At 46.4% G+C, this 25434-nt stretch overlaps 4 protein-coding genes across 4 annotated transcripts; 3 read left to right on the top strand and 1 right to left on the bottom strand.

Annotated features, from left to right (window-relative positions):
- The first annotated feature begins 8304 nt into the window (after window positions 1-8304).
- Window positions 8305-16726, top strand: LOC120894413 (death-associated inhibitor of apoptosis 1). The gene is made up of 2 exons (XM_040296972.1): window positions 8305-9559; window positions 13164-16726. The coding sequence occupies exon 2, from the start codon at window positions 13559-13561 to the stop codon at window positions 15200-15202; it is 1644 nt and encodes a 547-aa protein (XP_040152906.1). The 5' UTR covers window positions 8305-9559; window positions 13164-13558; the 3' UTR covers window positions 15203-16726.
- A 4051-nt stretch (window positions 16727-20777) lies between these two features.
- Window positions 20778-21970, top strand: LOC120894418 (death-associated inhibitor of apoptosis 1-like). The gene has a single exon (XM_040296978.1). The coding sequence runs from the start codon at window positions 20789-20791 to the stop codon at window positions 21410-21412; it is 624 nt and encodes a 207-aa protein (XP_040152912.1). The 5' UTR covers window positions 20778-20788; the 3' UTR covers window positions 21413-21970.
- A 1491-nt stretch (window positions 21971-23461) lies between these two features.
- LOC120894421 lies at window positions 23462-24206 on the bottom strand. The gene is made up of 2 exons (XM_040296981.1): window positions 23734-24206; window positions 23462-23656 (listed from the first exon to the last, which is right to left on the bottom strand). The coding sequence occupies exons 1-2, from the start codon at window positions 24190-24192 to the stop codon at window positions 23546-23548; spliced, it is 570 nt and encodes a 189-aa protein (XP_040152915.1). The 5' UTR covers window positions 24193-24206; the 3' UTR covers window positions 23462-23545.
- A 161-nt stretch (window positions 24207-24367) lies between these two features.
- On the top strand, window positions 24368-25430 carry LOC120894420. Its single transcript, XM_040296980.1, has 2 exons — window positions 24368-24842; window positions 24912-25430. Exons 1-2 carry the CDS (start codon window positions 24621-24623, stop codon window positions 25287-25289), a joined length of 600 nt encoding a protein of 199 aa, XP_040152914.1. The 5' UTR covers window positions 24368-24620; the 3' UTR covers window positions 25290-25430.
- Window positions 25431-25434: the final 4 nt, after the last annotated feature.

The following is a 25434-nucleotide window of genomic DNA, read 5'->3' as shown; positions in this document are numbered from 1 at the left end:
ACAAATCAAAGTGAAAGGGACACAAACATTGCATCGTTTTGCTCTTAGGGGGATGTCTATAAAAGCCCACCCACAACAACGAACGAAAGAGAAGAAGAAAATAAACCACGCGCGGCGGACTCGTTCATCAAATCCGGACTCCTTGGAAGGTTTATGGGAATGCATAAATTTTTATGATTAACCACCCTCTTCAGTCACCAAAGATGACGTGTGTGTGTGTGTGGGTTACCGTGAGCTTCGAGATGTGTCTGCGCGCGCGTACGCTGGGGCCTTTAACTTTGAGCGACATCATCGGTGACCACGAGGAGATCGATAAGAGGGAAACGTGCGAGGAGCCATGGAAAGTTTTGTGGCTGTTTTTACGACTCCTGTTCCCTGTTTCGCTAGTTTCCAGCTTCTTCTTCTTCACAACGCGTTGGCGGAAGCAGCTCGCGTTCGAAGGAGGAAGAAGAATAACGCTTTGAAGTCATAATCGGCTCTGCCTTTCCGTGCTGAGATTGCACTCCTCCCGTGTGTGGTGTCTGCGGGTTTTTACGTTGCATCTTCTTGAAGATATCGCTCCTCCACGATCTTGACATGCTCACTCTCTCTCTCTTTCTCGCACTCTGCAATTGAGGAGTGAGTGGCCGGGGGTCTGCCTTTCGTTATGCACACGTCCGTTGAGGTCGGTATGTGAGAGAATTTCCCTGCCCAGGCGCCGCTTTTTACTGCCGCGGGCTGCTCCCAGCTCTTCCGTCACCTCTTCGTCACCTTCACGCTGGGTTCACGCTTCGGGGATGAGGGGACGGGGTCCGAGGAGGTCGGCTTTACACAGTGATTGTGGCAGGCAGGGAAGATTTTATGATTCCCCCGTGTTGTTTCCCCTTCGAGAAGCCAAACGATTTGACGTGCGAAGAGAACGAGAACGAGGAATACAGGAACGTATTTTTATGTGTGTTTTTTTCTTCTTCTCCTGCTTTTGGTGATGTTTCTCAGGCAGGGAGTTGAGGTACGGTGGGGCGAGCGTGTGAAGTGTGAAATTTAGACATTATCGATCGGTTTTCTACTTCTCTTAACCATGCCGCGTGCGTGTGTAACGCCTCTCGTCTGTGGAAACCATTCCGGTGGGTGGTAATGATGGCGTCTCTGGTACGGGGATATGGTGGTGGAGAACGGAGGAGCCGAACGAAGCATTAGGGATCGCTCTGGGAACGGTAGAATGCAGGGAGACACTAAAGGAGTATGATTGGAACTTTTTTTTCTTTTGATTGACGGTATCTAAATTATAGAATCCACCTTTTATTGGTACTTGGGGCATTGGTGTGTTGGGGTATTCGTTCAAAGGCTTGGAATGGGTGTCTAATATATGTGATACTGTGTAACTTTTATTTTAACTTGTTCCTTTGACCGGGATCTTATAGTGCAAGAACAACATACAAGGATTATGCTATTCAACTCAAGACCCTGTGACACTTTTCCAATTTGAGTCAATCCGATGACTTCGCCGCTGTTGCTTGGAAACGATGACGTTATTTGGCATTGGATGAACTGAAATCCATGACTGTTGGTTCACTTCCTCGCGCTCAAAACGTAAGATTTGACATTTCGAGAAATGTGCTACAGTCAGAGATTTGAGTTCCACTGCACCGGATATTGTCAACGTAGTCATCCATCGTGTCGCAATCATGACATTGACTGACTCACAACAAATCGGGAAAGTGTCCTGCAGTCTGTGGATGAATCGCAAAACCTTGTTTGACAAATTTCGACACAGACCAATCGATTTCGTATGTTCCGATAATGTGCGGGAAATTACGTCCAGTGTCATTAACATTCTTGCCTTACCCACTAATTGGTTGCGCTATCTAAGAATAAGAAGAATCGATCAAAATTCGATAATGATTGCGGCACTTGTGCAAATTCAAAACACGCTCTAATCTATATTTGCTTTATTTTTAGTAATCATTTGTGACCTTGGCAAGCGTTAGCTGACCGATAGACGGCAACCAAAAATAGATCTTCGATGATGCGCCTTTTTCCCTCCAGGATCAGAGATATATACCGTTAGCGCAGGTCCCAACCGATTATCGTTTCCCATTCTCAGACTGGTTTGTGCCGTCCTTCTAGGAAGGATTTCGTCTCCGTAGTTCCAGGGCCAGTTCGGCAAAAGAAACCCCTACATTATTTCGTAAGAAATTCCTTTTTCTTACGATTGCAAGCATGATTCTCCACTTACATTAGAGCGAAGAGGGATTTTATTGTATCTTAGGATGGTGTTGGTGTTTTGGCTTGTGTCTTATCGTCACACTAATCAAAAATAACGATCATCTCGACACAAGTGTAAATGCCGAAAACTCTCCCACTCAAATTATGGTCCTCGGCCTGTTGTTAGCAACGCAAAAAGAACGGCGAAGATCGCACAATTTATGAATGGTTCTGGTCCGTTTCCGGTGTTGACAAGTGCAGAGCGTATTAGCGGCCTGCAGCGTTGGCTGTTTGGCTACATTTTTCCGGGAACTGTACAGACGCATCAACATTGTCTTCCTCCCTAGAACTGTGTAATGATCGTCGTTTAAAGCGAGCGAGCATTGGAGCACAGATACAAGGTTCAAGAAGTTGGGTAATGGATGGCTTAAAAAAAGAACATTTCAAGTACCGATCATTCATCGATCGTATTTAAAGAAAACGGTCCCCAATGATGCCTGGCACCCACGCTCTGCACAACGCTCATCTTCTCACGATTTTCACAAATGATGGAAACCATATGGCTGCAGGCCCTGCGGGAAATGGCTTTTTCACGCAGCACATAAACACATATGCCGATTCCCACGCCGAGATTTCAAGTGGATGTCCTTTGCCGGGCTCGGGTTATGGAATGTTATGGATGGGTTCGTTGTGTGCATGATGATGTGTCTTGCCGTCCTTTTCGTCGCTTGAGAAACGGTTGAGCACAACATTTAAATTTCATTCATGCCGCTTTTGCTGCTACCCCCGAGCCAGGATCGTCATACACAAACACAGCCGATTGTTGTTGTTGTGTGTGCATTGTTTTTCATTCATGATCTCCGTCGCTCGGCTGTGTTAGAAGGGTTTTTTGAAACCTTATCTGGCTTCTAATAAATTCGGATTAAACCATTTCTCTCCGGCTCGATCGAACAGTGCGTTGAGCACAAGCAGCAGCAGCAGATAGATTGTTGAAGAAAAAAGGGTTCCGTGGTTGTGTGTTGTATATGGTCGATTTGTTTATTTATGAAATGATAATTCACCATTGTGCGATGGAACCATTTTGTGGAAGGCGATCGTCGGGGATTGTTCCTTCCTCTGTAATGTCTCATATTAACTTTTTCGATCTTTCGTCGTGTACTCTGCAGTTGAATGGATTTAAATAGAGAGAATGCGCGGTGATGTATGTGTGATTCATTCATAAAAAAGGAAAACTGAGTTAGGGCCTTTTCCAAGCCCGACTCTATTTCTGTACAATTCTCAGTACCCCTCTTTGTTTGTGTGTTTTGGTTACGGAAAATTTCATTGATTATTGTTGATGGCGTTCAGCTTTTAACCACAAACTGCAATGGATTTCTTTGTCTGCCTGGTGCGCGCGCCACCCAGCGAGAGGATGCAACCAGAAACCGACGCTAATAGAAAATGGAGTCGTGTAGACCTTGAAGAACGGTTTTGTGAGTGCGTTTTTTTATGATCGCACGTCGCCTCTGCTTCACACGCCCGCACCGACGAGAAGAGACTGTTCTTCCCGTGTGAGAGATGTGATTGACAAAAATTGTTCCCATCGATCCTGTGGGCCCAAAGACCTCTCGTGGTGTGGTGATGGTGGGAATGGTTGGATGTTGTAATCTGAGATATGTTCAAATGGTCCATAAACCACCATCGGCGACGCCACTCCTGAGAGAAACAAAAAAAAACCCTTGGCAAAGGGTCTTACATGTGGACTGAAGGGATATCCTTTTTCCAAAAAGAGAGAACGAAAGAGGCAGAGTAATGCGCCACGGAGATAACGGGAACCGGTGCATGAAGGATAATTTGAACACTAATTCCCATTCAAGACAAATGATGCTCAATTATTGCTTCAATTATTCATCTCGCTTAAATGGTTATGGTTCCAAATTTGAATAATGGCTTAACGTTTTACTCGTTCCTCTAATCATCGAAAGGAGCATATGACGCGTAAGAGAAATAGAAGGAAGTCTCAATTCAAAGGCGGCAAACCCTTGCACAATTATTATAACGCACGTTAAAAAAGAAAACAGGATGATTGCTTACTTCCGGTAGAAAAGAGTGACGAATCAAGATTCCCACAACGATCTTTACGGCCGCCCGGGCAAGAGAGCCTGTTTATGGTGGCAGGAATTTTGAGTTGAGCCGGAAAGGAAAGATTAGAAGAATGCGCAGAATTTTGGGGTATTTCCGCTCCTCCAACGATAACTGAAGGTGCACAGCATGTCAACAAAAACAACCACCTATCAATTACTGCGAGGTTGTTTTGCTATTGATAAGACGGCTCTTTGAAGATTGAAGCGCGCATGTTGACTCAGTTTATTGATGTTTTTCGTTCGCGTTCCGTTTTCCGTGTTATTGTTTTGTTTTTGCGCATTGCAAACGACCCTTCTCTCTGAGATTTGTTTACGTATATTGCGTTTTTAGTAATGAGGGGATCGCTGAGAAACCCAAATTCCCAGGCAGTTTTTTTTTCGTTGTCCTCAGTAATCCCTTTTTGCTCAGCCATAAAGTAAGTAATAAATGCGCCGTGCAGAAGAACAAAGCAGAGCAGCATCACCAAAAATGAAGGGTCATAAAGAAAGCAAGGAGGGTGAAAATCGCGGAAAGCGGATATAGCCTTTAAAACCCCCTGCCAAAGAGAAGGACAGACAATCGCTCGCGATCGGACGCATTTTTTCGGGAAAAGATTCGGATAATTCGTTGCGGATTTTGTTTCCTCGGGGCGACTGCACCACCACACGCCTTAATGACGTGGAACAAGCAGGATGGCATTCAACATTCTCTGTCCCGTGCGCGCCGCAACCCAGAAAAACCGGTGGTCGTTGGACACTTCCCACCGGAGGGTTCCCTTGGGAAAAACGCCAGTGCCTATGCTTGCATGCTTGCTTGCGCCCTCTGGCAATCGGCCAACGTGGAAGGGAACTTTCACAGCGAAAAAATAGTGGAAACGTTGAGTTGTTGCAGTTTATGAAATCTAGACACAGAGGGGTAACGAAAGAATGTGAAAGAGAGCGAGCGAGCGGCCACATTACTACTATTCAACGGGATCGTAAAATGGTACACACATACGATCGAATGGGAAATTGTGTGAGAGAGAGAGAGTGTGTGTGTGTAAATGAAGAATGAAACAACATGAAAACGAAAAACAAAATGCAAGAAGATTAAAGCATGAGAACGTGTAACGTGAACGGCGAAAGAGTGAAGCGAACACAAGCAAGCAATGAATGAAAGAGAGCGCAAAGCAGCAAAGGGATGAAAAGTAGAATGAAAGCATAAGCATGAAAAGAAGAATGAAACAACGAGCATAACAAAAAAAGGCAACGAAGAGAAGGAAAAACGCTTGTCGGTGTCGGTCGGTGTGGGATCTTCTTCGTCGGCACACAAGCATTTTTGTTGTGTTATGCTCTCGTACAAATTTGGTATTTCTCATGTTGCCCTGGTTCTTTTCGCTTTTCCGCTTCTTGTTTTTCCTTCTCCCGCTCCTGCTGGTATATGTGTTGTGTTGTGTGCATTTTTTGTTATGTCTCTCTTACTGTTTCTTGGGGTTTTTGTTAGCACTTTTATGCTTTTTTCTTTGGTTTATTTGCTTCTCTTTCGTTCTCTCTCTCTCTCTCTCTCTCTCTTTTGGTTTCGGATTTATGTGGGGGGGCTTAGTTTCAAAAGAATTCCATTCTCTCCATCTTTTTCCTTCCTTCGTTCCATTTGTGTGGTGTGTGTGGTCGTCTTCAGCTGTAAATTGTTGTTTAGTGCGTGCGCCGTCTCTTTTCCCTTCGTGAGCGTTCTTATTGCATTGTGCGAGCGAGAAGCAAGAACGTATTTTGTTTATTTTTTTCGTTAACCATTGAATGGTTCAGCGCCGTTTCGGCGGGGCCAACCACCCACCACCTATAAGAATAACCCTGGAGAGAGCGCCCAAGCAGATCAAAATTGCTTGCTTGATTTGCACGAGAAAAGAATCATAAAAAAAATCCATTTCGATTTTATGTATGTTGTGTAGTTCGATGGTTTTTTGTAGGTTTTTGCTCTTCACTCTGATGTTATTGGTGGTAAATGTTACACCATAGTAGTGTATTGCAATTTTATGTATTTTTTTCATTATTCTAAAAACCATATAAAAGGTAGGAAAAATCGATAAGGCAAATGCCAATTTTGTTCGTTCGTTAAGTTCTTCTGAATAATCGTCTAAAGCTGCGACATGGTAAACTTAGTTAGCGATATATTGTGATGAATTTGTGATATTGAGAGTATCACTGGATAACAACAACTTGAAAAAGAACTTGATAACATCACATGTGACTTCAGTTTGTTCAATTGCTGCTTTTAAATGATCAATAATGTAAATATGCATTGCATTTATTTGTCATTTAGCTTTATCTTATACCATACAACCATTGCCATTCATTCTCTATCCACAAATGCCAAGTATTGCACATTATTTGCACAAACAATCTTCCACATCCTGTTAGAACCGAAGTCGAGTCAGAAAGAAAGGCTCCATTGTTTCGAATCGAATGCATTCAAACTGCAATCGAACATTCTTATTGGAAACGAACAGGAAAGAAGAAGGGCAGCAAACTTCTTCTCATGCACGAACGACGGGGTTGGGCCGCTGGGTGCATTCTTCGGCGTAAACATCCGTAATAGGGGTGTAGAGTAGTACGGTTGTGTGCGTGTGTTGTGCGTGCTTTAGTGAAGAATGTTCCCCCCCGTGCAATAGAGACCGCTGTAAGCATTAGACGTGAAGATGTATGTGTGTGATCAGACGTAGAATGAGTTCATTCATACCTCACCGTGTTTCTTGGAACGAATACCAAAGTTAGAGAGGCGCCACCTACTCCCCTGCCTTCTTCTGTGGCCGACTGCTTGGAGTCTGTGTGTTTGTGGAGAACGCTGGAGAAGAAGTGCAAACATCTCCAAAACAGACAGCGTCTGTTTTAAAGACACTTTTTGGTGGCCACTTTGGTACCAAAGTTAGAGCTTCTACCAGCGAGATCGTCAATACTTGGAGAGCAATTTACCGGGGACCTCGGGTCTTATCTCCCGTTGGTTTTAGATAAGCTTGTAATCATCTTAATACGGTACCAGATGGCCTTTGACCACACCAGGCAAGTTCGTCGACGCGGAGCGGAGGGGAAGCGGGGTGGGGAGAGGCCTTCACGAAGACGATTTGCCGTTGGGGCGCTAGCCTGATGTTGCCATTGCCAGTTGTCGAGAGCAGTTGTTGGTAGTAGTAGTAGTAGTGGTTGGTTGGTTCAATCGCTCGTCGGATATAAGTTGCTGCTGCTGCTGTGGCGTTAGTTAGACGTTGTTGCCTCTTAGGTCTCCGGTTGCAGTCGGCTAGAGAGAGGCTGCGCGCATGACCGTAAAAAGCAATCGCTGGTTGCGTTGTGCAATTTTGCTGAACTGCATATTGCTGCCCCCAACACACACCACTACTGGGCTGACGGTTTTTGCTTGTTCTGTGTGTGTTGGGCCCACTGCGTATGCAGTCCGAGGCACTTTCAGCTCACAACCAGTTTCAGAATTCTGAGGAAGATTTTATGACCAGTTTTAGACGACTTTTTGCTTCTTTAGATGCGCTTTATTGAGGGTTCGATCTTGTGAAGCGATCTTGTAAAATTATATATAATCAGCGAATGTTTCTTCACAAATTATATAAAATGCTTGAAAATTTTCCGAGAAAATTCCCTTTTCATGAATGTGTGTGAAATTTTCGTTTGCCAACACTACTACTACCACCACCATCACCACCACCATCATCGATCGAGATGTTTTGCCTCTGCCGAGTTTCCACTCCAATGCGCAGCTGTGAGATCTGTTTACATTCATGCATCGTGCTGGCACACATACACAGAAGCAGCAAACATACATAGCATACTTTTGGTGCGTTTGTATGGGTGTGTGTGTATGCGCATAATAAACGCATCTGTTTGTAAAAGATGCAAGCACGACGACAATGTGTACGAGAGAGAGGGGGAGAGAGAGAGCAATGCGAGTGAAAAATACTGAAAAAGAACGAGAGAGAGAATGCACAGCCGACGACGACCCTTGGAACAAGGTTGAAGGGCCGCATTCCTAACACGGAGCGGCACAGAGTCCTAGTTCGCCGACTCGCCAGCGATCGGTCGAGACACTGCCACCGCTGCTGTCAGTACGGAGTAGAACGTACTTCGGAAAGGTCGTCTCTCCCAAATCGCGCGTCCGTCGCAAACTGTGTGTTAGTGGTGTGAGAGAAGTGCACAGCTGTGTATGTGAGTGGATTGCTTGAACGATTAGTGCATTCACATCACTAACCCGACGTTCTCTAGAGCGTGTGGTTTTGCCCTTTAAAGCACCACATTACTACTACCAGCAATAAACGTATTTTACTCCGCTCTATGTTACAAATAGGGCTTAGAGTGTGATTTTACTTAGAAAACATTGTACGTGGTGTGTGGTGTGACAGCAGGCGCGAAAAAGCGGAAGTGAACCCCACACAACCCTCTTTTATGGTGTTGTGTAGTTCGCTTGCAACACGAACAGTTGTGTTTGTGCCTGTAGTGTGTAGGGTCGGTTTCTCAGAACAGAAAAACATCGAACCTGAACTGGAACTATCCATTACAAAACCAAGTGCCAGTTAAACAGAGAAAGAAGGGATTATATTCTACCACCTTCCCCCTTGTGTCTGTGTGTACCCCGTGTCCTTGTGATTCTGTGTGTGTTTGTATGCGCAGGACTATTTCCGGGTCCTTGTTTGAATTGCGCGTCTACAGCCGCCGCCGTCGTCGGCTGTGTGCCAAATTTATACACGTTTTTTGCGCTGCTTCTCGAAAGCACACCCTAGCAGCAACAAACAATACCTAGTGTGCGAAGAAAGTGCGCGTTAGACAGAGGAAATAAGGGGGAAAAACCTCGCCACGGGGACAATAATCTATACACGACCCTTTTGCGGGGCAACTGCACTACATATATTCCCCTCGACTGTACAAAAAAAAAAAAAACGAACTGTGTGTGTGTGGAAACTGCGTAGTAAGACACAACACCCAAGGCCAATCGATTTTTTCCGTTTTTGGAGTGTGTTGTCGATCTAGTGTCCACGAGGCTATAGCAGCAGCAGTCTTCATAAGATAGAGAGAGGCTTGTGATATTGATAAGGAACGAAGCGCAGGAGGCAGACTTGTTTGGAACGAACTCATCAAAGTATTAAGCAAACCAAAGGATATTTACACACGAGTACGCGTACTTCGAGAGGAGGAGAGACACAAGCTGTTATTAAAGTTATTTGTTGAAGGCGCTATCAATCTCATTCTACAAAACTACCACCACCGTCACCATCTCCAACGAGACTATTATACATTTTCCAAAGGTAAGGGATTATAAACAGTATCAAGGATGTTGGATTGTGATTAGTCTATCTTATCTCTCTTGTCACGATTGAGCAGTGTTAATATACACGGGCCGTGGGGCATTATTTGGCTTGAAGGAAATGATGGCTTAGCGGTTTAAACTGCTCCACTTTTGGTTGCAAACACTTCTTCTGGCTGAGTGTGATTGTTGAACACGCAACACTGAATTGAATGCATGTTCAGTTCTGAGTTTCTTCTAACCTAAGTAAAGTCAGTAGCGTGTGACGTACCGAAAATGTATTCTAGCGAGACAAACCTGAATAGAAGGGAGAGAGGGAGGGGAGGGTTGTAGGCCCAAACAGCCGCATATATAAAACATGCATATCAAACACTGGGCCCTCGCATTGTTTGTTCGAAATGCAAATGGCTGGTCGCTGGAAGAGAGACAGATCGAGGGTATTACCTTCCCGTACACACATCCGCCGGAAGCGGCCATAAACGTTCGTGTGGAACGGACATTTTATTTTTTTTTTTATTTTAGGGTGATATCCCGGGCGAAGACTCACAACTCCGTGAGTGTGTGTGTTTGTTCCCTCTTACCATACTTACCAATCCGCTCAGGGGACTGCTGCCATGCCGGAAACTCTTGGACGCATGAGCGCATGACGACGAGACGTTATTGTGCTATCGTGGTGAGGGAAGGAACAAGGGCTGAGTGGGAACGGAGGAGTAAGGGAGTAAGAGGGAATGGCATCATCATCACATCTGATGCCGAAAACACTCCGCCGGCGCTTCTTTTCCGGCCGTTCGTGTGGGATGGGTTGATGGTGAGCGCATGCACCCACTAACCGCCCGGACAAGCCCGGTCGTCGTACCAAACCCAGCTGCTAATGTTAATGTGCGCGCGTGTGTGTGCACATGCACATGGGGGTTGTGTGTTGTTAGCACGACCTGCATAATAAAATAAAACAGAAATTAAGCCTCTCTTGCGATGAGGGGGAGAGGGTGCGACGTTCGTTCCCAACTGCTGCGGGAGAAAAGTGGGAAAGAAAGTGGTTTTGCTTCCTACTTTTCTTTCCGTTCCAGCAATATGGCGGCGCCGGGAATCTTCCTGCGTTGTATTTATACCATCGTGTTCCTTCATTTTATGTGTTATCTTTTTAAACAAACTTTGTACCCGGATTTGCGCCAATCATACACGTGACACTGCGCACAGTTTTGTTTGATAAGTATTGGATTTGATGGGCGTTCTTGTTTTTCAAGGTGATAGCGCCACATCCAGGCATCGTTGACGTCTTCAGCAGGTCATGTGTTTTTGCTAACCCTGATTAACTAACCTTTTTTGATAAAATTCCATTCTTATCTCATTACTTTTAAAGATATGATTATAGAAAAAATGTTAATTATACCTTGAAATGAAAAATGCTCGTCCTATCATAAGCTTATGAGCCATGACTACTCACCCATCTGAGAGTTGCCGCTCGAAAAACTCGTTATTTGTTGCCCCTTTCCATCAGCCGGTGGAAAACGGGAGGGAAAAACTTGAACAACTTGAGCGCGCACACGATCCTCGCGCGCGAGAAAACCGAGATCGATGCGCAATGCAGCGGGCGAGAAACACTTAAACCCACCAATGCAGTTAGTGTGGTGGTGGTGGTGGTGGTAGTGCTCTGATTTTCGCTTTGTTTTATTACCAAGCCCGCAGTTCGGTTGGCGGCTGCTCGCGGGATCGTGTTTTCCCCTTTGGCTGGTGGGGCCCAAGATCTGTGGGAATGGAATGCGGACTTCGACCGGTCACGACAAACCCCGTTCGATTCGCTTCACCTCTCGCTACACGGCACAGTGGCCGTCTCTTGCGCCCCAGGTTGCGTTTGGAGAGCGTGAGAGGAGGCTTGTCAAGGGAAGCCCCCACACGGAGTCGCACGGAGAGAAAGAATCGACTGGAGGAGACGAGAATGTGCAGCTTTGATGGCTGCTTGGAAAGGTCGTTTCGTGTGTTTAGTTAGTGGTGGCGCTCGCGGTATTTAAAAAGCAAAGGTGCGGTGGTGTGCTCTGTGGAGCCTACCGGGTGAGGAATGTCTGCAGAGGGACAAAAAACAGGGTGTTGCCGTGCAAACGAATGCCACCGGAATACGAAATTGCGGTGAAGTGATTAAGCTCGCTCTCTTTGGTGTTGGGCAGAACGTTGGTCGAAATGTTTTACGATTATTATAGGACGTTCTTCACATCTGCCAGCAGAATCGAAATCATCTGCCGCTCTGTTTGGTTCCTTTAAGGGTTTCTCAGTTTTTCATTCCGGTTCCAGGCAAGCCCCGAGCCAAACACCAACGATCAGATGATGCGATCAAAGTGTGTGTGTGGAGGAAACGACTGGTTGAATTTCAACAGGCAAATAGCAATCAGCAGGATCATCTGCTGCCGTGTGCCATCATCAAACACACGCAGAAACATCTGCCTCACTTTCCGTGCCACCGAAATGTGTCCCGCAGGTCGTTCATTCGGCAAGCGTCATCAACGGCAGCTGCACTGTCGCCGCCAAGCGCTCGCTCGCCCGCGTGTTGGTGTGCGGTTTTTATGTTGTGCCCGAAAAACCCATTTCCCTTCCTTAACTGGGTTAGAAAAGAAGAAATGGTGGAAGTTGGTGGTGGTGCAGAAGGAAGCAGAGGGATGAAACAAAAACGGCAGGTTGTGTGCGCGACACCCGCCACCGGGCTCTCGAAAAATGGATGGTGATCCCCGACGCGTGATCCTTTTCGGAAACTTTCATCCTGCAGCTGCCGGTTCAGCTTTTTTTTTTTTTTTTTTGGGAATCGTTTCGTGTGTTCCACGGGACCGGAAAATGAAGCGAAAGAAAGGGAGAGAGAGAGAGGCAAGGTTCGGTTGCAGTCTCTTTTATTCAATAAAGCATGAAGCATGAACCGAGGGACCACACGAGAGCGTCAAAGGAACAAAAAGGCTCACATTGTGTGAGAGGGCTTGCGGGCAGAGTGCGACGAGAGAAGGGCACGTGTGTGTGTGTGTGTGTGTGTGTGTGAACTCTCTATGACTGATTGTTCGCAGTAGGACATTTGTTTCATTATAGTTTTGCTTTTCCCCCTATTTGGAAAGAGGATAATCACATCCATCAGCTGCGCCTGCTGCTGCTGCTGCGCTCTCTCCCTGTTCGTGTGCCGCGTGCGTGCACCTTCTGCGAAGGATTAGATTCGTTCTGACATGTCCGCGCCATATGGGTCGAGGAGACTGACACACAGACGAGGGGTTTCTTTTTTGAAGGCAAGGACGCATACAATCAGGTCGTCTGCTGCATAAAGCTGATCTTATGACCGAGTGACGCACCGTGCAATGATATGGAAAAACACTTACCTAAGTAATGACACAGTGTTTCCTATCGCTCGATGAATCATCAACCGCGTATGTCAACTATTATCATTATCTGTAGGCGCCGCATTTCCGGCCTTCGTAAGCCGCTTTAGCACGTGACAAGATATTTGCATTTTGATGATTTCACCCAGTAGAATTGTTGTGTTGAGACTCGCTTTGCAGTGGAAAAATTCTAAACAATTTCTTTCTCTTTCTCTTTCTCTCCCCCCCTATCTTTCCCTCTTATCTCTGCCACCCTTCCAGATTGTTTTCTGCTCTTATTTCGACCGCTTGTTGTGCGTGCGTGTGTGGTGCGTGAGTGAGAGCAAACCGTGGCCCAAGCTGCATCGATCGATACGACCAATTGTCCTGTTGTGCGCTTAATCCTGCGCACCGTGGCCACCAACCGTGTTGACGACACGTACTTGCAGAACATTTCACAACAGCGACAGCAGCACCACTACCGGCCCGTCACGGTGTACCCCAGTGGACAGTTTGTTGTTACAACGAGAAGCCGTCCTTTGTACACCAGCAGCTCGCTCGGTATCACTTGAACGTCGTGCGCCGCGTGACGTGACGTGACGTGACACATATCACTACTACTTCTACAGCGCGTGCTCTGGTTGTCCATCGTTGTGTTTGTGCGCAAACGCTGTTACATGGACTCACAGCACGCTACTACTGGTTGCTTTCAGCTTTGTCTAGCCCTCTTTGTGCAAAAGCTCGTGCTCGTGCTCCAGAAGACGCATCGGTACCTGAAGGTCGAACTGTTTGCCCGCTTCCAGCACTCGGAGGGATCTCCGACGATCGCTGCGGCGACGAAAGCTTCCGCCCATCGGCAACCGTCATCGGCAACCGCCACCAACCCCACCACCACCACCACCACCCCCTCGACAAAGGAGCCCGACAGCGGCGACATGCCTGAGATGGCCCATGCACTATCGCTACCCGCCCCACCGATCGACCTGCCCGACAACAAGCACAAGGATGACGATCTCGCCTGCATGTCACCGGAGTACTTCCACATCGAGGAGAACCGGTTACGCAGCTTCACCTCCCGCTGGCCGGTCACGTTCATCAGCCCGAACGTGCTGGCCCGGTACGGGTTTTACTACGTCGGCACCGATGACACGGTCAAGTGTTACTTCTGCCGGGTGGAGATCGGGCTGTGGGAACCGCAGGACGACGTGATCCAGGAGCATCTGCGCTGGTCGCCGTACTGTCCGCTGCTGAAGAAGCGCCCCACCAACAACGTGCCGCTGAACGCGAACTATCTCGATGCCGTGCCGGAGCCGAGCTTCGACACCTGCGGCATCAGCGTGCGGCACAATTCGTACGCGGAGAATGCCGACGATCGGGTGCGGATAGATTTGGACCGGCTGAGCGGCGATTCGTGGAGCGGGGCGAGCGATATCAGTCTGAGCAGTGCCGCTGGTGCCGCGGCTGCTTCCGCCGGGGAGAGCGAGCCGATGCCGTCGGTCGGGAGTGGAGTAGGTAGCAGCAGTATGGCGGCGTCCGCCGCCCCCATTGGTGCCGGTGCATTGCAGCAAGATCAGGCCACGATGTCGGCCGCCGACTGGAACAATGAGGTGCTGATGGGCGAGCACAGTCTCATGCGCCGCCCCGAGTACCCGAACTACGCGATCGAGGCGGACCGGCTGAAGTCGTACGAGGACTGGCCGACGTCGCTGAAGCAGAAACCGCAGCAGCTGAGCGACGCTGGCTTCTTCTACACGGGCATGAGCGACCGCGTCAAGTGCTTCAGCTGTGGCGGTGGGCTCAAGGACTGGGAGCAGGAGGACGACCCGTGGCAGCAGCACGCGATCTGGTACAGCAACTGCCACTACCTGCAGCTGATGAAGGGCCGCGAGTTCATTCAGAAGTGCAACGAGCTGAAGGAGGCGGCTTCCGCCTCCTCCGCTGCCAGCACGTCTTCCGCGATGTCTTCCGCCTCGTCCCAGCCGTCCACGTCCGGCATCAGTTCGGCGTCGTCGTCGATCATGAGCACCTCGCCCGCCTCCTCGAGCGGATTCAGCTCGCCGACGCCGATGGCGGACGAGGAGCGCACCCTGCGCTGCAGCGACCACTCGTCCGGCAGTGACGAGGGCGAGGACGATGCGGGTGGCGATCGGCGCGTACCGTCCGACGGTAAGATCTGCAAGATCTGCTTCGTCAACGAGTACAACACCGCGTTCATGCCGTGCGGGCACGTCGTCGCCTGCGCCAAGTGCGCATCGTCCGTCAGCAAGTGTCCGCTCTGTCAGCAACCGTTCATCAACGTGCTACGGCTGTACCTGTCGTAAGAAAGCGAAGCCTTATTTGCATCGAATCAGCAAATGCTGCGTGGGAACGTCTCGGAAAGAAGAATCCTTGAATTTAGCTATCCTTTCTAATACCCCCCTTCCCCTCTGATCCAGCGCCCGACGTTGTTACCTGGGCCGTGCCTATGTGTGAGAAGTGCGTATGTGAACTTAGGTCGAATGGATTTCGGAACCGGGTCAGTTCTCGCAGGAGGACGAAACGGAAAAGGGAATATTAGGCATTTGCAAGGAAAAAGGGAATATTAGGTGTACATAGCGTGTGTGGGCAGAGAGGAGCTAATGTACCTTCCCACCGAGCGTCTTGTACACACGTACCGGAAATCATGTAGAGCGTGCTTATTAGCTTTTTACTAACTTGGACTGGGAGCCGCGAAAGGATTATACACTGTTTTTCCGTGCCAGTTTCCACTGCGCGCAGCATTATTCATCGCTCAGGGTAACGTTTTTTAACACCCTCTGTCACTACTACCATTGTGACAACTTTACTGTTTGAAACCATCCCGCAAGCGTGCGAATAATGCTGTTCACATTGGCAACTGACTTGGCAACAACAGTGTAAAGAAGGTAGAGACAGCACCGATAGCGAGAGAGAAAGAGAGAGTATGTGTTAAATGGAAAATAAAATTTTCCTATACATTAAGAGAAGCATCAAACCACCCCCTCCCCCCTACACTGTAACCTGGCATTCGGAACACAGGCACTAGTAGCATATCACAAATGAAAGTTGTTGGGCATGTGGTGTTGTTGTCCATCGCCGAATGGACCTTCGCACCGTGAGCATTTACGACGTCTCTGCTGCTGTCGTTGCAGCTGTCTAGGTGAGCTTCGAATAGTAACAATGTACAGATAGGATTTAAGCTCGAACTTCTTGCACTGCAGTTCTTGTTGACGATTTTAAAACGCGATCAAAGCGATATTCTTTCTAAGATGCGTAAGAACACGTGCGTTGTGAAGGAGGCGAACCCACCCACCAGGATTAATAACTTGACTAACTTGTACGCGAGTACTTTGGTGTGTGGTATACCGAAAACATCAAGGTAGTAGGGGTGGCCATTTGCAAATAGAAGATTGCGCGTTTCACCCAATTATGTGTAGAGTATGTGGTACGGACTCGCAACAATCGAATCGATAGGAGATAGATGGGCAAAAAGCGCGGTATACAAAATCTCCCCGTCAGCTGTGTACACACTTCAAAACACCGAAATGACTCAATAATTGTTTAGACATAAAACTGGATAATGTAACAATATCGGCATCTCCTTGAATCCTCGTACATCCTTACACTACAAGCTAAAAAACAATGTGAAACTAAATGATCTCCTGCAGCCGAAACAGCAAAAAGCACTTTAACAGTACCTAAAATGTAACGATGCATGAAAAGCTGAAGAAAAAAAAATGGTATAATATTCAAGTGTGGTAGTAGAATAAGCTAACTGTAATGAAGTAAAAAAATAAACTATAAAGAAAAATGTTAAAATACACTTATACACAAACTCGGAAGGCGTTTTCAAATGTCGGTTTTCTTCCTTTCTTTTAAATGATGACTGGCCTGTGTTGTTGGTCTCTTTAACCAGTTGCCGGTTTGTGATCAGTGCGTAACTCGGCTGAGCGCTCTCCTCCGCTCCTCTTCTACGTGGTTGTAATTTATTTTAATCCCAAACATACGCACGTGATGCTGCGCGACACGGACACACGGGATTTGCCAGACGCGTCTGGGATTGGATTTATTTTTGGGTTTCCCATGGCCAAGCACCATCTCATCTCGTCCTCATTAGGCCAAACCAAACTCTGCTCATGTCTTTGAAGTGCGATGTGCGCAGTGCAATATTCCGTGCATTTCGAAGCCCCCGGGGGCCGGCGAGACAGTGTCTGGATTCGCAGACAATTCCTGTACGTACCTACCAATCCTCCGCTGCCGACTGTGTCTGGAAGAGTTGTGGAGAAACTATTTTAGTGTTACGGCTATTTTTAAGCAACACGACGGCGCGATGCAGTCTTTGAGTAGTGTGGCATCGAAAGGCATTAGAAAAGTATAAAGTGCAGACATTGAGTGACTGAGTCAATGAGTAAGGCGGAAGTGAGCAGTTAAAGGAAATGTACTATCGTTGTAAACGGCGCCAATCTTATCAGATTTCGGGGAATTTGGAGTATCATCAGTATGAAACATTTGATTTCTGATCCAATAGCTTTGGTGTAAGCCATGAGGCATTTCCTGTTGTCATTGAATTGCAGCATCAATACACATCGTTATTGAACCCTATCGCACTCTGTGAACGTGATTGAACGCGTTTTATGACTGAACCATTTTGATATTATTTTGCTTGGGCGGTTGCATTTTTTTCTTCTAAATTGCATATGCATTGCTAAGTGGCACTGCATTACATGTGCACCTCGTTGGAGGAGGGGAAGGCTCCCTGTAATCTGGGGGAGGGGCAATTGTTTTCTTCGTCACCTACACAACACGCCATCGATGAGGAATTTCCGACTCCGCGTGATCGCGAAGCGAAAACGTGAGAAGAAATCCACAGCAGCACACATTACGCATTTGCTGTTTTGTGACTGGTATTTCAAAAACAACCGATAATTAGTGTCGCATTTGTGAGGGAGTTGTCGGGGGTGGTATTAGCCAACACGGTCATGCATCACTCGATCACACATACACAGTCTCGCGGATTGATCGCGCACGTTGGTGACCGTTTTTGATGTCACACGCCATTTATTTTACCCGCTAGTGGTTAGACCGGGGGACAGATTTTGATTGTTTGGAAGTCGGTCGATCGATCAGTCGATCGGTGGTGCGGTGTAGGTGGATGTGCCATAATGGACAAGCTTCCATAGTTGGGGCGGGCGCAACCGTAATTGCGAAGGTTGGGAATATGCTAATAAAATGAGTTGGCCAATTGTGCCTGCGTCATCGGACGTGTCACCGATTCATTGAATTGTACATGCAGTCACTTCACAAATGTTTGCCGCTACGATCGCAAAACGACCGGTCCAAAGATAGTCGAAGAAACTACGCAAGCAAGTAAACGATCGTCAGGACATTTGTTCCTTTAAAGTTGAGTCGTAAAGAACATTTCTCTGCCAAATTTGTGGACATTATGGACATTATGGTCGAAATGATGGATGCACGTCTACTATCCATTTGAGCTTACAGGGTTTACCAGCATAATAAACAGCTGTCCACTTGTTTATAACTATAGTCGTTTTGAATAGACACCGCTGTCTACCACTTGCTCACACGTCAGATGGTGTAAGCTACTCTGTTCAATTGAATAACACACATGTGGATAGTTGTTTATTATGCTAGTAAACCCTGTATCGCCATCTGATAAGTGTGAGTTTTTATTGGTTGTTTCTTAAAATTGTTTGGTTCAATTGCATTGATGTCCACAGAGACGATACCAATGTGAATCGTGGGAAACCCCTGTAAGATAAGCGAAGCAACCAGTAGGTGATATAGGTTGTGAAACACAGCAACAGCGTCAGTAGTGCGCAAGTGAGTGCAAGCTGCGGGACCAGTAAGAGGAACGAGCTGTTCGTACGTGTTCAGTCTGATTTACTCGATCAAATTTCAACCAATCTCTCGACCTCCTTTTAAGGTAATGTAATCAATTGTGATGTGATAAACGTTTTACGACGGCTATCTTGATACATTCATCGAGGCAGGTAAAACCAACCAGGTAAATACCTGCCGATGAAGATAGTTAAAGCCTACAGTTGAAAGTGTATGAAAGTGACAATCCAACAGTTTCACCCAACATATCAACGCATGCTTTTCGCACAGTATAATAACTCACTGAAAGAGTTAACATGGGATGTGCAAAGTGTATAATAACAACTAAGATTTTTAAAACCATTGTGATAACCGAGACTTGGTCTGCTGCAGTGGGAAATGATTGCTTCTTAAAAGAAGTACACATTAGCTAAAAAGTTCAGAACCAATATGAAAAACCACTATCAAAGCTGTTTTGTGAGTGTTGTTTAAATTCAGAATCCTTATGTATAAGAGTTCAAAACTCCGCTTTTAAACGTCCTCAGATAATGCGAAATCTTATCTGAGACATTGCGTGCCGCACAACATGATGGCTGTTATCATTGAACACGTTCGTAGTGGCGGCGTACGTCCCGATACTCATTTTCACAAACACACACATTTTTCTGACTACTAGATGGTTGCTATAGTACTTTACCGCGGCGTTGTAGGAGCGGGCACACGAAATGTGTTGCCATCCTTAGATTCAGATGATGTACCATCTGTTGATTTAATACCAAGCGAGTGAGTTTACTTATTTGCATTGAATGAGTTAAAATTAACGAAAAGTTTATGAACCCTGTTTGTTATCTGTCAACTCTTTACTTAATACTCGCGTAATGAAAATAATCCGTGAATATGATTATTATTTAGTGAAGTTAATCACTCCGGTAACGTAAGATTATTCAGTTAGTACATGAGTTAGATTTGAGAGTGGCAGAAAGGAAATGCAAAAAAAAAACTGACCGTGCGTCTTCAGAACCGTTGGATTATTCAGAATCTTCTAGAATCGTCGGAATCGCTCGGAATCATCGGAATTGTTTGGCCTGAACAGGTAACTCACATTTCAACTCTCGTAACTCTCGAAAATGATTAAACTCTCAGTAAAGTTGTTTTACCCATGCATGAGTTCAATCGCTCTGTGAGTGAGCTGCTAGTCGTAACTTGGAGAATTAACTCACACAGGAGTTAAAGAAATCTTCGTTATGGTATAATGTAACTCATTCGATACAAATATTGAATTCAAACACACTCATTCACAATGTACTGTAAAATCACGCTCACGGTGGATGTACTGTACACACTACGATTGCTTACTATTTAAAGAAGATAATTGTGTTTGATAGAACTTTAGTTGACATTGTATGAAGTGTATTAATATATTTTTTTTCTTAATTTTTTAGATAACTTGATCAATGCTTCCAAGTCACAGAGCGTACAACAAGCACCGCTGATACGCGCCACTGATACGTCGACAATTGAGTTCGCAGACAGCTGCAAATGGTGGAACGTAGTTACAGGGATAAAAAGGAATTGTATCACAATCAGATTATTAGATAGAGCAATTGATAAAATAGTTTTATCGCAATCTGGCCATAGGAGATAACACTTAACACGACAACATAACACGATAACGTTAGGAAAGTGCACTAGTAGACGCATGGCATCTGCTGTAGTAAGTTGCATTTGTAGAGATATAGCTGAATATCGTGTTACACACGTCGTACCAGAGGAATGTCTTAACTATGAGATAAACCGGCTGCGAACGTATGATCTGTTGTGGACTGTTCCTTACATCTACCCAGAGGAACTAGCTCGTTGGGGCTTCTTCTACACCGGGTACCGGGATTGTGTGCGCTGCTACTTTTGCCGCATCGAGCTTGGAGGATGGGACGAGCACGACGTCGTGATAGAGGAACACTTGAAATGGTCACCCCACTGCAGACTGATGACCAAACGGCCAACAAACAATGTGCCTATTGATCCAGACTTTCTCGATCAGTTAGGGGAGATCGTGCCCGATTGCAAGAGAAATGGCAGCAACAGCAGCGGCGGCAGAATCGAATAGGCTCAATCGCCAGAACGAACTGGAAAGGCAGTCGCAAAGGACGCAAAATGATACGATGCCCTTCTATAGGCAGAAGTACCCGCAGTACCGAATAGAGGGCGATCGGTTAGCGACCTTTAAGGAGTGGCCCAAATCGATGCCACAAACACCCGAGCGGATGGCTGATGCGGGATTTTTCTACACCGGCAAGAGTGATGTGGTGGCGTGCTTTTACTGCGGTGGCAACCTGCGGGACTGGCTGGCCGAGGATGACCCGTGGGTGGAGCATGTGAGGAACTTTAGCGAATGCCCGTACGTGAAGCTAGTGAAGACGCCCGAGTTCATTGCGGAATGTAGGGGGGAGAAGGTCACAAACAGTGCGCTCATAGCCAGTTCGGAGCGTTCTGGACTTGGTAATGTGAGCAAGGATAAAGAGCAGGACGAAGTGTCGGATGAAAAGTGTTGCAAAATTTGTTTCACTCGACCATTTGATACGGTTTTCATGCCGTGCGGACACGTGGTGGCATGTGGCAGGTGTGCCGCCACTACTACCAAGTGTCCGATGTGCAATGAGCCGTATACCAGCGTTCAGCGTATATATTTTTCGTAATTTCCCCCTTAACAACGGGTAGCAACGTTCTCATCAATCGTATAGCAATCAAGGGCGTGACACTTGACGTATCGTAAAAGTACGTTACTATCTGAAGATAAGTTGCAAACCCATGTAAGCCTTGGCGTTATTTGCAGTCTCTCTAATCTCGAATGTAAGATAAGATTCCGTGAGGCTCTATTTTGTCATAAATCGATTGCGCTGGTTGACTCGACGCACTGAAACACTTTGTCGTTTTGCCGCTAAGGTTGACTAAAGCAATACATCCGTGACAAAAATGGGGCAGCACATCACAAATCTATCCTATGTCGAGACTTGAGCGGGAACTGCCCTAAACGGAATGCTTTGAAGTAGTGTTGAATTGTGGAGCAAGGAGCAATCTGAGCCATAAAGTCTTATGGCAGTATGTTCGCATACCACCCATTACTACTTTAATGCATTCGCGATGACTACAGGGGTTTGCAACCCAACCTACGGGAGCAAATTTTACGATTCGTTGTGTGTCAATTCTAAGATTGCGAACCTGATGTATGAAAACGTTGCCTATGCCCGGGACTGTGGAACATGAATCCAATATTTTGGAACATGAGTCGTTTCCTCTTCGGAGGTCAGTAACTAATGCTAACATCATTATTCAACGCTCGCGAGATGTTTTTCAGCAGCACAGCTGCTATTGCACTGCAAAACCATCTCGCGATCGCTGAACATTTGCTGTTAACATTCCGTAAAACAGTGTAAAAGATACTTACATATTTCGATCAACTACCAGTTACTCTGAAGATCGAAGCTTCGTGTGTGACACAGTTGATATCTACATCTTAATATGAGAACAGGTTAGAGAGACTGGATATTTTTAAAACCCATCCTAAATATATGACAACTGTACAGTGGGGACATCTGACCCAAATGCTTTCAGCTACCACCATCGCCACCATCAACAATCCGGAAACTTCCTAGAAGTGCGTGCAAAGCACCGTTGTATTTTATAAAAATCATTGGCAAATTTGTTAAATCAGCACATTCAGTTTGTGAATAAAAAATAATCATGTAGGTATGCAGCTTTTGTAAAAAAAAAACTTTTTATCGTATCATGTGACGGCGGTATTACGGCAGTAAGTAACAGTAATGAGAAACAGGACTTTCCGTTTTCGGTTCGTTTTATCTGGCTCTAGATATTTCTATCTAGATAAGGCTTCAATCCAGGGATCATAGTGATGATGAATGTTTGGTAGACCGGAAAAAAACAACACATTACTAATGAAACTTTATCATTTTACAGTTATGAGTTTCTTATCATAGTGAACTGTGGCGCTTTTTGCTTCTCTATGTTGACGAAAGATTTCTTCTTCTACATTTGCTTATTTCATCTATCGAGTACGACCTACTCTTCATCCCCACCATAATCCCTTTTTCCCCTTGTTGCATCTTTCCCCGTTCCCCTCACTTAGTTTTTTTTAAGTTAAATAATGTTTTATTAATCCCACGAGGAAGACAATAGTTAGAGCAAGCAAATATATACATAAAATAAATAAATAAATAAAAAATAAAAAAATATTACGAGAAAAATAAACGGAGGAAGATTGACAAAATTTTGTCGAAGAACGTCAGAGAGTGTCTCTTAATTGACAACCAGTTAGCGACCTCTAGCGGATGCTATAGCTTGCCATGTTTTAGGTTATTAAACTAATTGTCTGTTGCTCATTCAGGCATTAATGTTGGGTTAAACTTGCTTGGGGTGGCACTGAGTACTATGTGATCTATGCGTAAAATTGTGTATCTATGATCGCAAAATTAAGATCGCCACTAGATGGCGCTACTACTTATAGAACATCATGGTTGGATTGTGGTGCGCTAAGGGGTGTTCCGTTCAAGTAACTAATTTGAATTCAATCGTTTTTTTGTTGTTGAAAGAAACAAAAAATATTGTTTTAAAGCCACTTACCGGTGACAGGTGATCCTTAACTGCAATATATCAAGGTCAAATTATAAAGCACGACTTCAGCAACATGGACGAAACAATCTCTTGGATAAATGATTTGGGTGCAGCAGTTCAATTCAAAACATGTTTATTAACGGCTCTTGGTTGCCTTTTGATTTGACACAAGACACAACGGACCGAGTTGTCAAGGACTACTACGCCGTTTCGGGTTTGGTGAAGAACGAGCTCAAGCTACAGCTCGACGACTTGACAACCTTTTGCAGTTCTCCACACTTAGGATTCGCGTCATCGAAGCCCAAACAGTCCTTCGAAAGAAAGAAAAGAATAAAGCCCGGACATAACATAACCACAAGAAACTGGAAAGAAAAATGGCTCCCCTTACCTCGAACCAGCTCCTGACCATACACTCGAAGAATCGGTTCAACCGCTCGTCACAAATCACGCGCCGAAAGTCCCCATCGAACACATTACCAATCACGTACTCGAACAGATCGGTATGGCAGCGCTCGTAGTGCGCGAACAGCTTCGGCCCGATCGTGATCATCTGCGACACCGAAACCGTCGACCCGACCAGCAGCTTCTGGGTGTGGAAGTTCTGCAGGATGCAGTGCGCAATGCAGGATGTACCGGCGCCGGTACCGGTTTTGCCCATACAGTCGATGATGGCTTTGTGTGCCTCGAGAAAGCTGCCACAACACTGCTGCGGGGTGACGTCCCGTATGGCAACGTCCGCTTCCGGGCAGGTGGTGCCGTTTGCCGCCTTATTACCGGTGACCGCCTGAGCGTTCAGGGTGGGCAGAAGAAGGGCACACAGTGTGCAGAGCAGGAGAAGTGGTGCCATGGTGACGGAAGGAAGGTCACTTACGCTTTAGGTGAATGGGAGAGTTTTGGGTGCTTTTTATAAAATTTCTCTCCCGCCTGCTGCTTGATGGGATTGTGATATTGTCGAATTAACGGCTCATCATCATCATCATGTTGGGGAGGTGCGTAATGGTCCGTGAAGTGTTGGGACCCAACGGACACGTCACCTTGATTTCAGAATCAAAATAACGCACAATTAACAGTTCATTTTCACATTTATTCTGGAAGTGAGAAAATTGATTCCAGAAAATAACAAGTTCCTATTAAAGTTCCATTATTACCATACGTCCAAATGCACATACGGAGTATAAATAACTCCCATCCTCGATGGATAGAGTCAGTCAAGCAACTGGTGTACAGCTTCAGGTTCTGTAAAATCCCTCCAACTAACCTCAAAACTACCAAACAATGAATCCGATCGTCGGCAAAGTGTTCCTGGTGCTGTGCGGCAGCCTGCTGGTGGCCGGTGCCCCCAACACGTGCGGCAAGCTGGACCTCAAGACGGACCCGTTCACCTGCTGCACCATCCCGAAGCTGCTGGACGTGACGATCGTGAGCTCGTGCTTCGAGAAGTTCCCCATCGACAAGGACGCCGCGGACAAGGGTGCCGCCAGCATGCCCAAGACGGAGGTAACTGATGTGCAAACGGTTTAAAATGCTCCCAAAAAACGACATTGACATCCAAATCCTTGCTTCTAGTGCATGTCGGAGTGCATCCTGAACAGCACCGGCATCTACAACCGCCGCGGTGATGTCGATGAGAAGAAGCTGAACAGCGTGTTCACGGACAGTCTGCCGGCGAACAGCCCGTGGCTGAACGTGGTCCGCAAGGCGATCAAGGAGTGCACGGCCAAGGCCGACAAGAAGGACAAGGAGTTCCAGAAGAACGTGGCGGACCAGAAGAAGACCACGCCGAAGGGTACGCAGGTGTGCAATCCGGAGGCCAGCTTCCTGGTCGACTGCATCCACACGACCGTGTTCAGCGACTGCCCGACCAACCTGCGCTCCACCTCGACGGAGTGTGATGCGATCTGGAACTTCCTGAAGAACTGCCCGTTCAGTGCGCTGCGTCAGTAGATAGAGCACTGTCGGTTGCGATACGACAAAAGGGTGACGGGATTCAAAACTTTGGGATTGTTCTATACACTTGTAGACGACCAAACCACGGTTAATAAAGCGGCTTGAAACACGAGTATCATTCAAGATGGAGATTTAAAACGCT

Source organism: Anopheles arabiensis, chromosome 2 (assembly GCF_016920715.1).
Source record: "Anopheles arabiensis isolate DONGOLA chromosome 2, AaraD3, whole genome shotgun sequence".
Lineage (NCBI taxonomy): Eukaryota > Metazoa > Arthropoda > Insecta > Diptera > Culicidae > Anopheles > Anopheles arabiensis.
The sequence above is the reverse complement of the archived record's forward strand: the minus strand, read 5'-3'. Positions and strand labels throughout refer to the sequence as shown.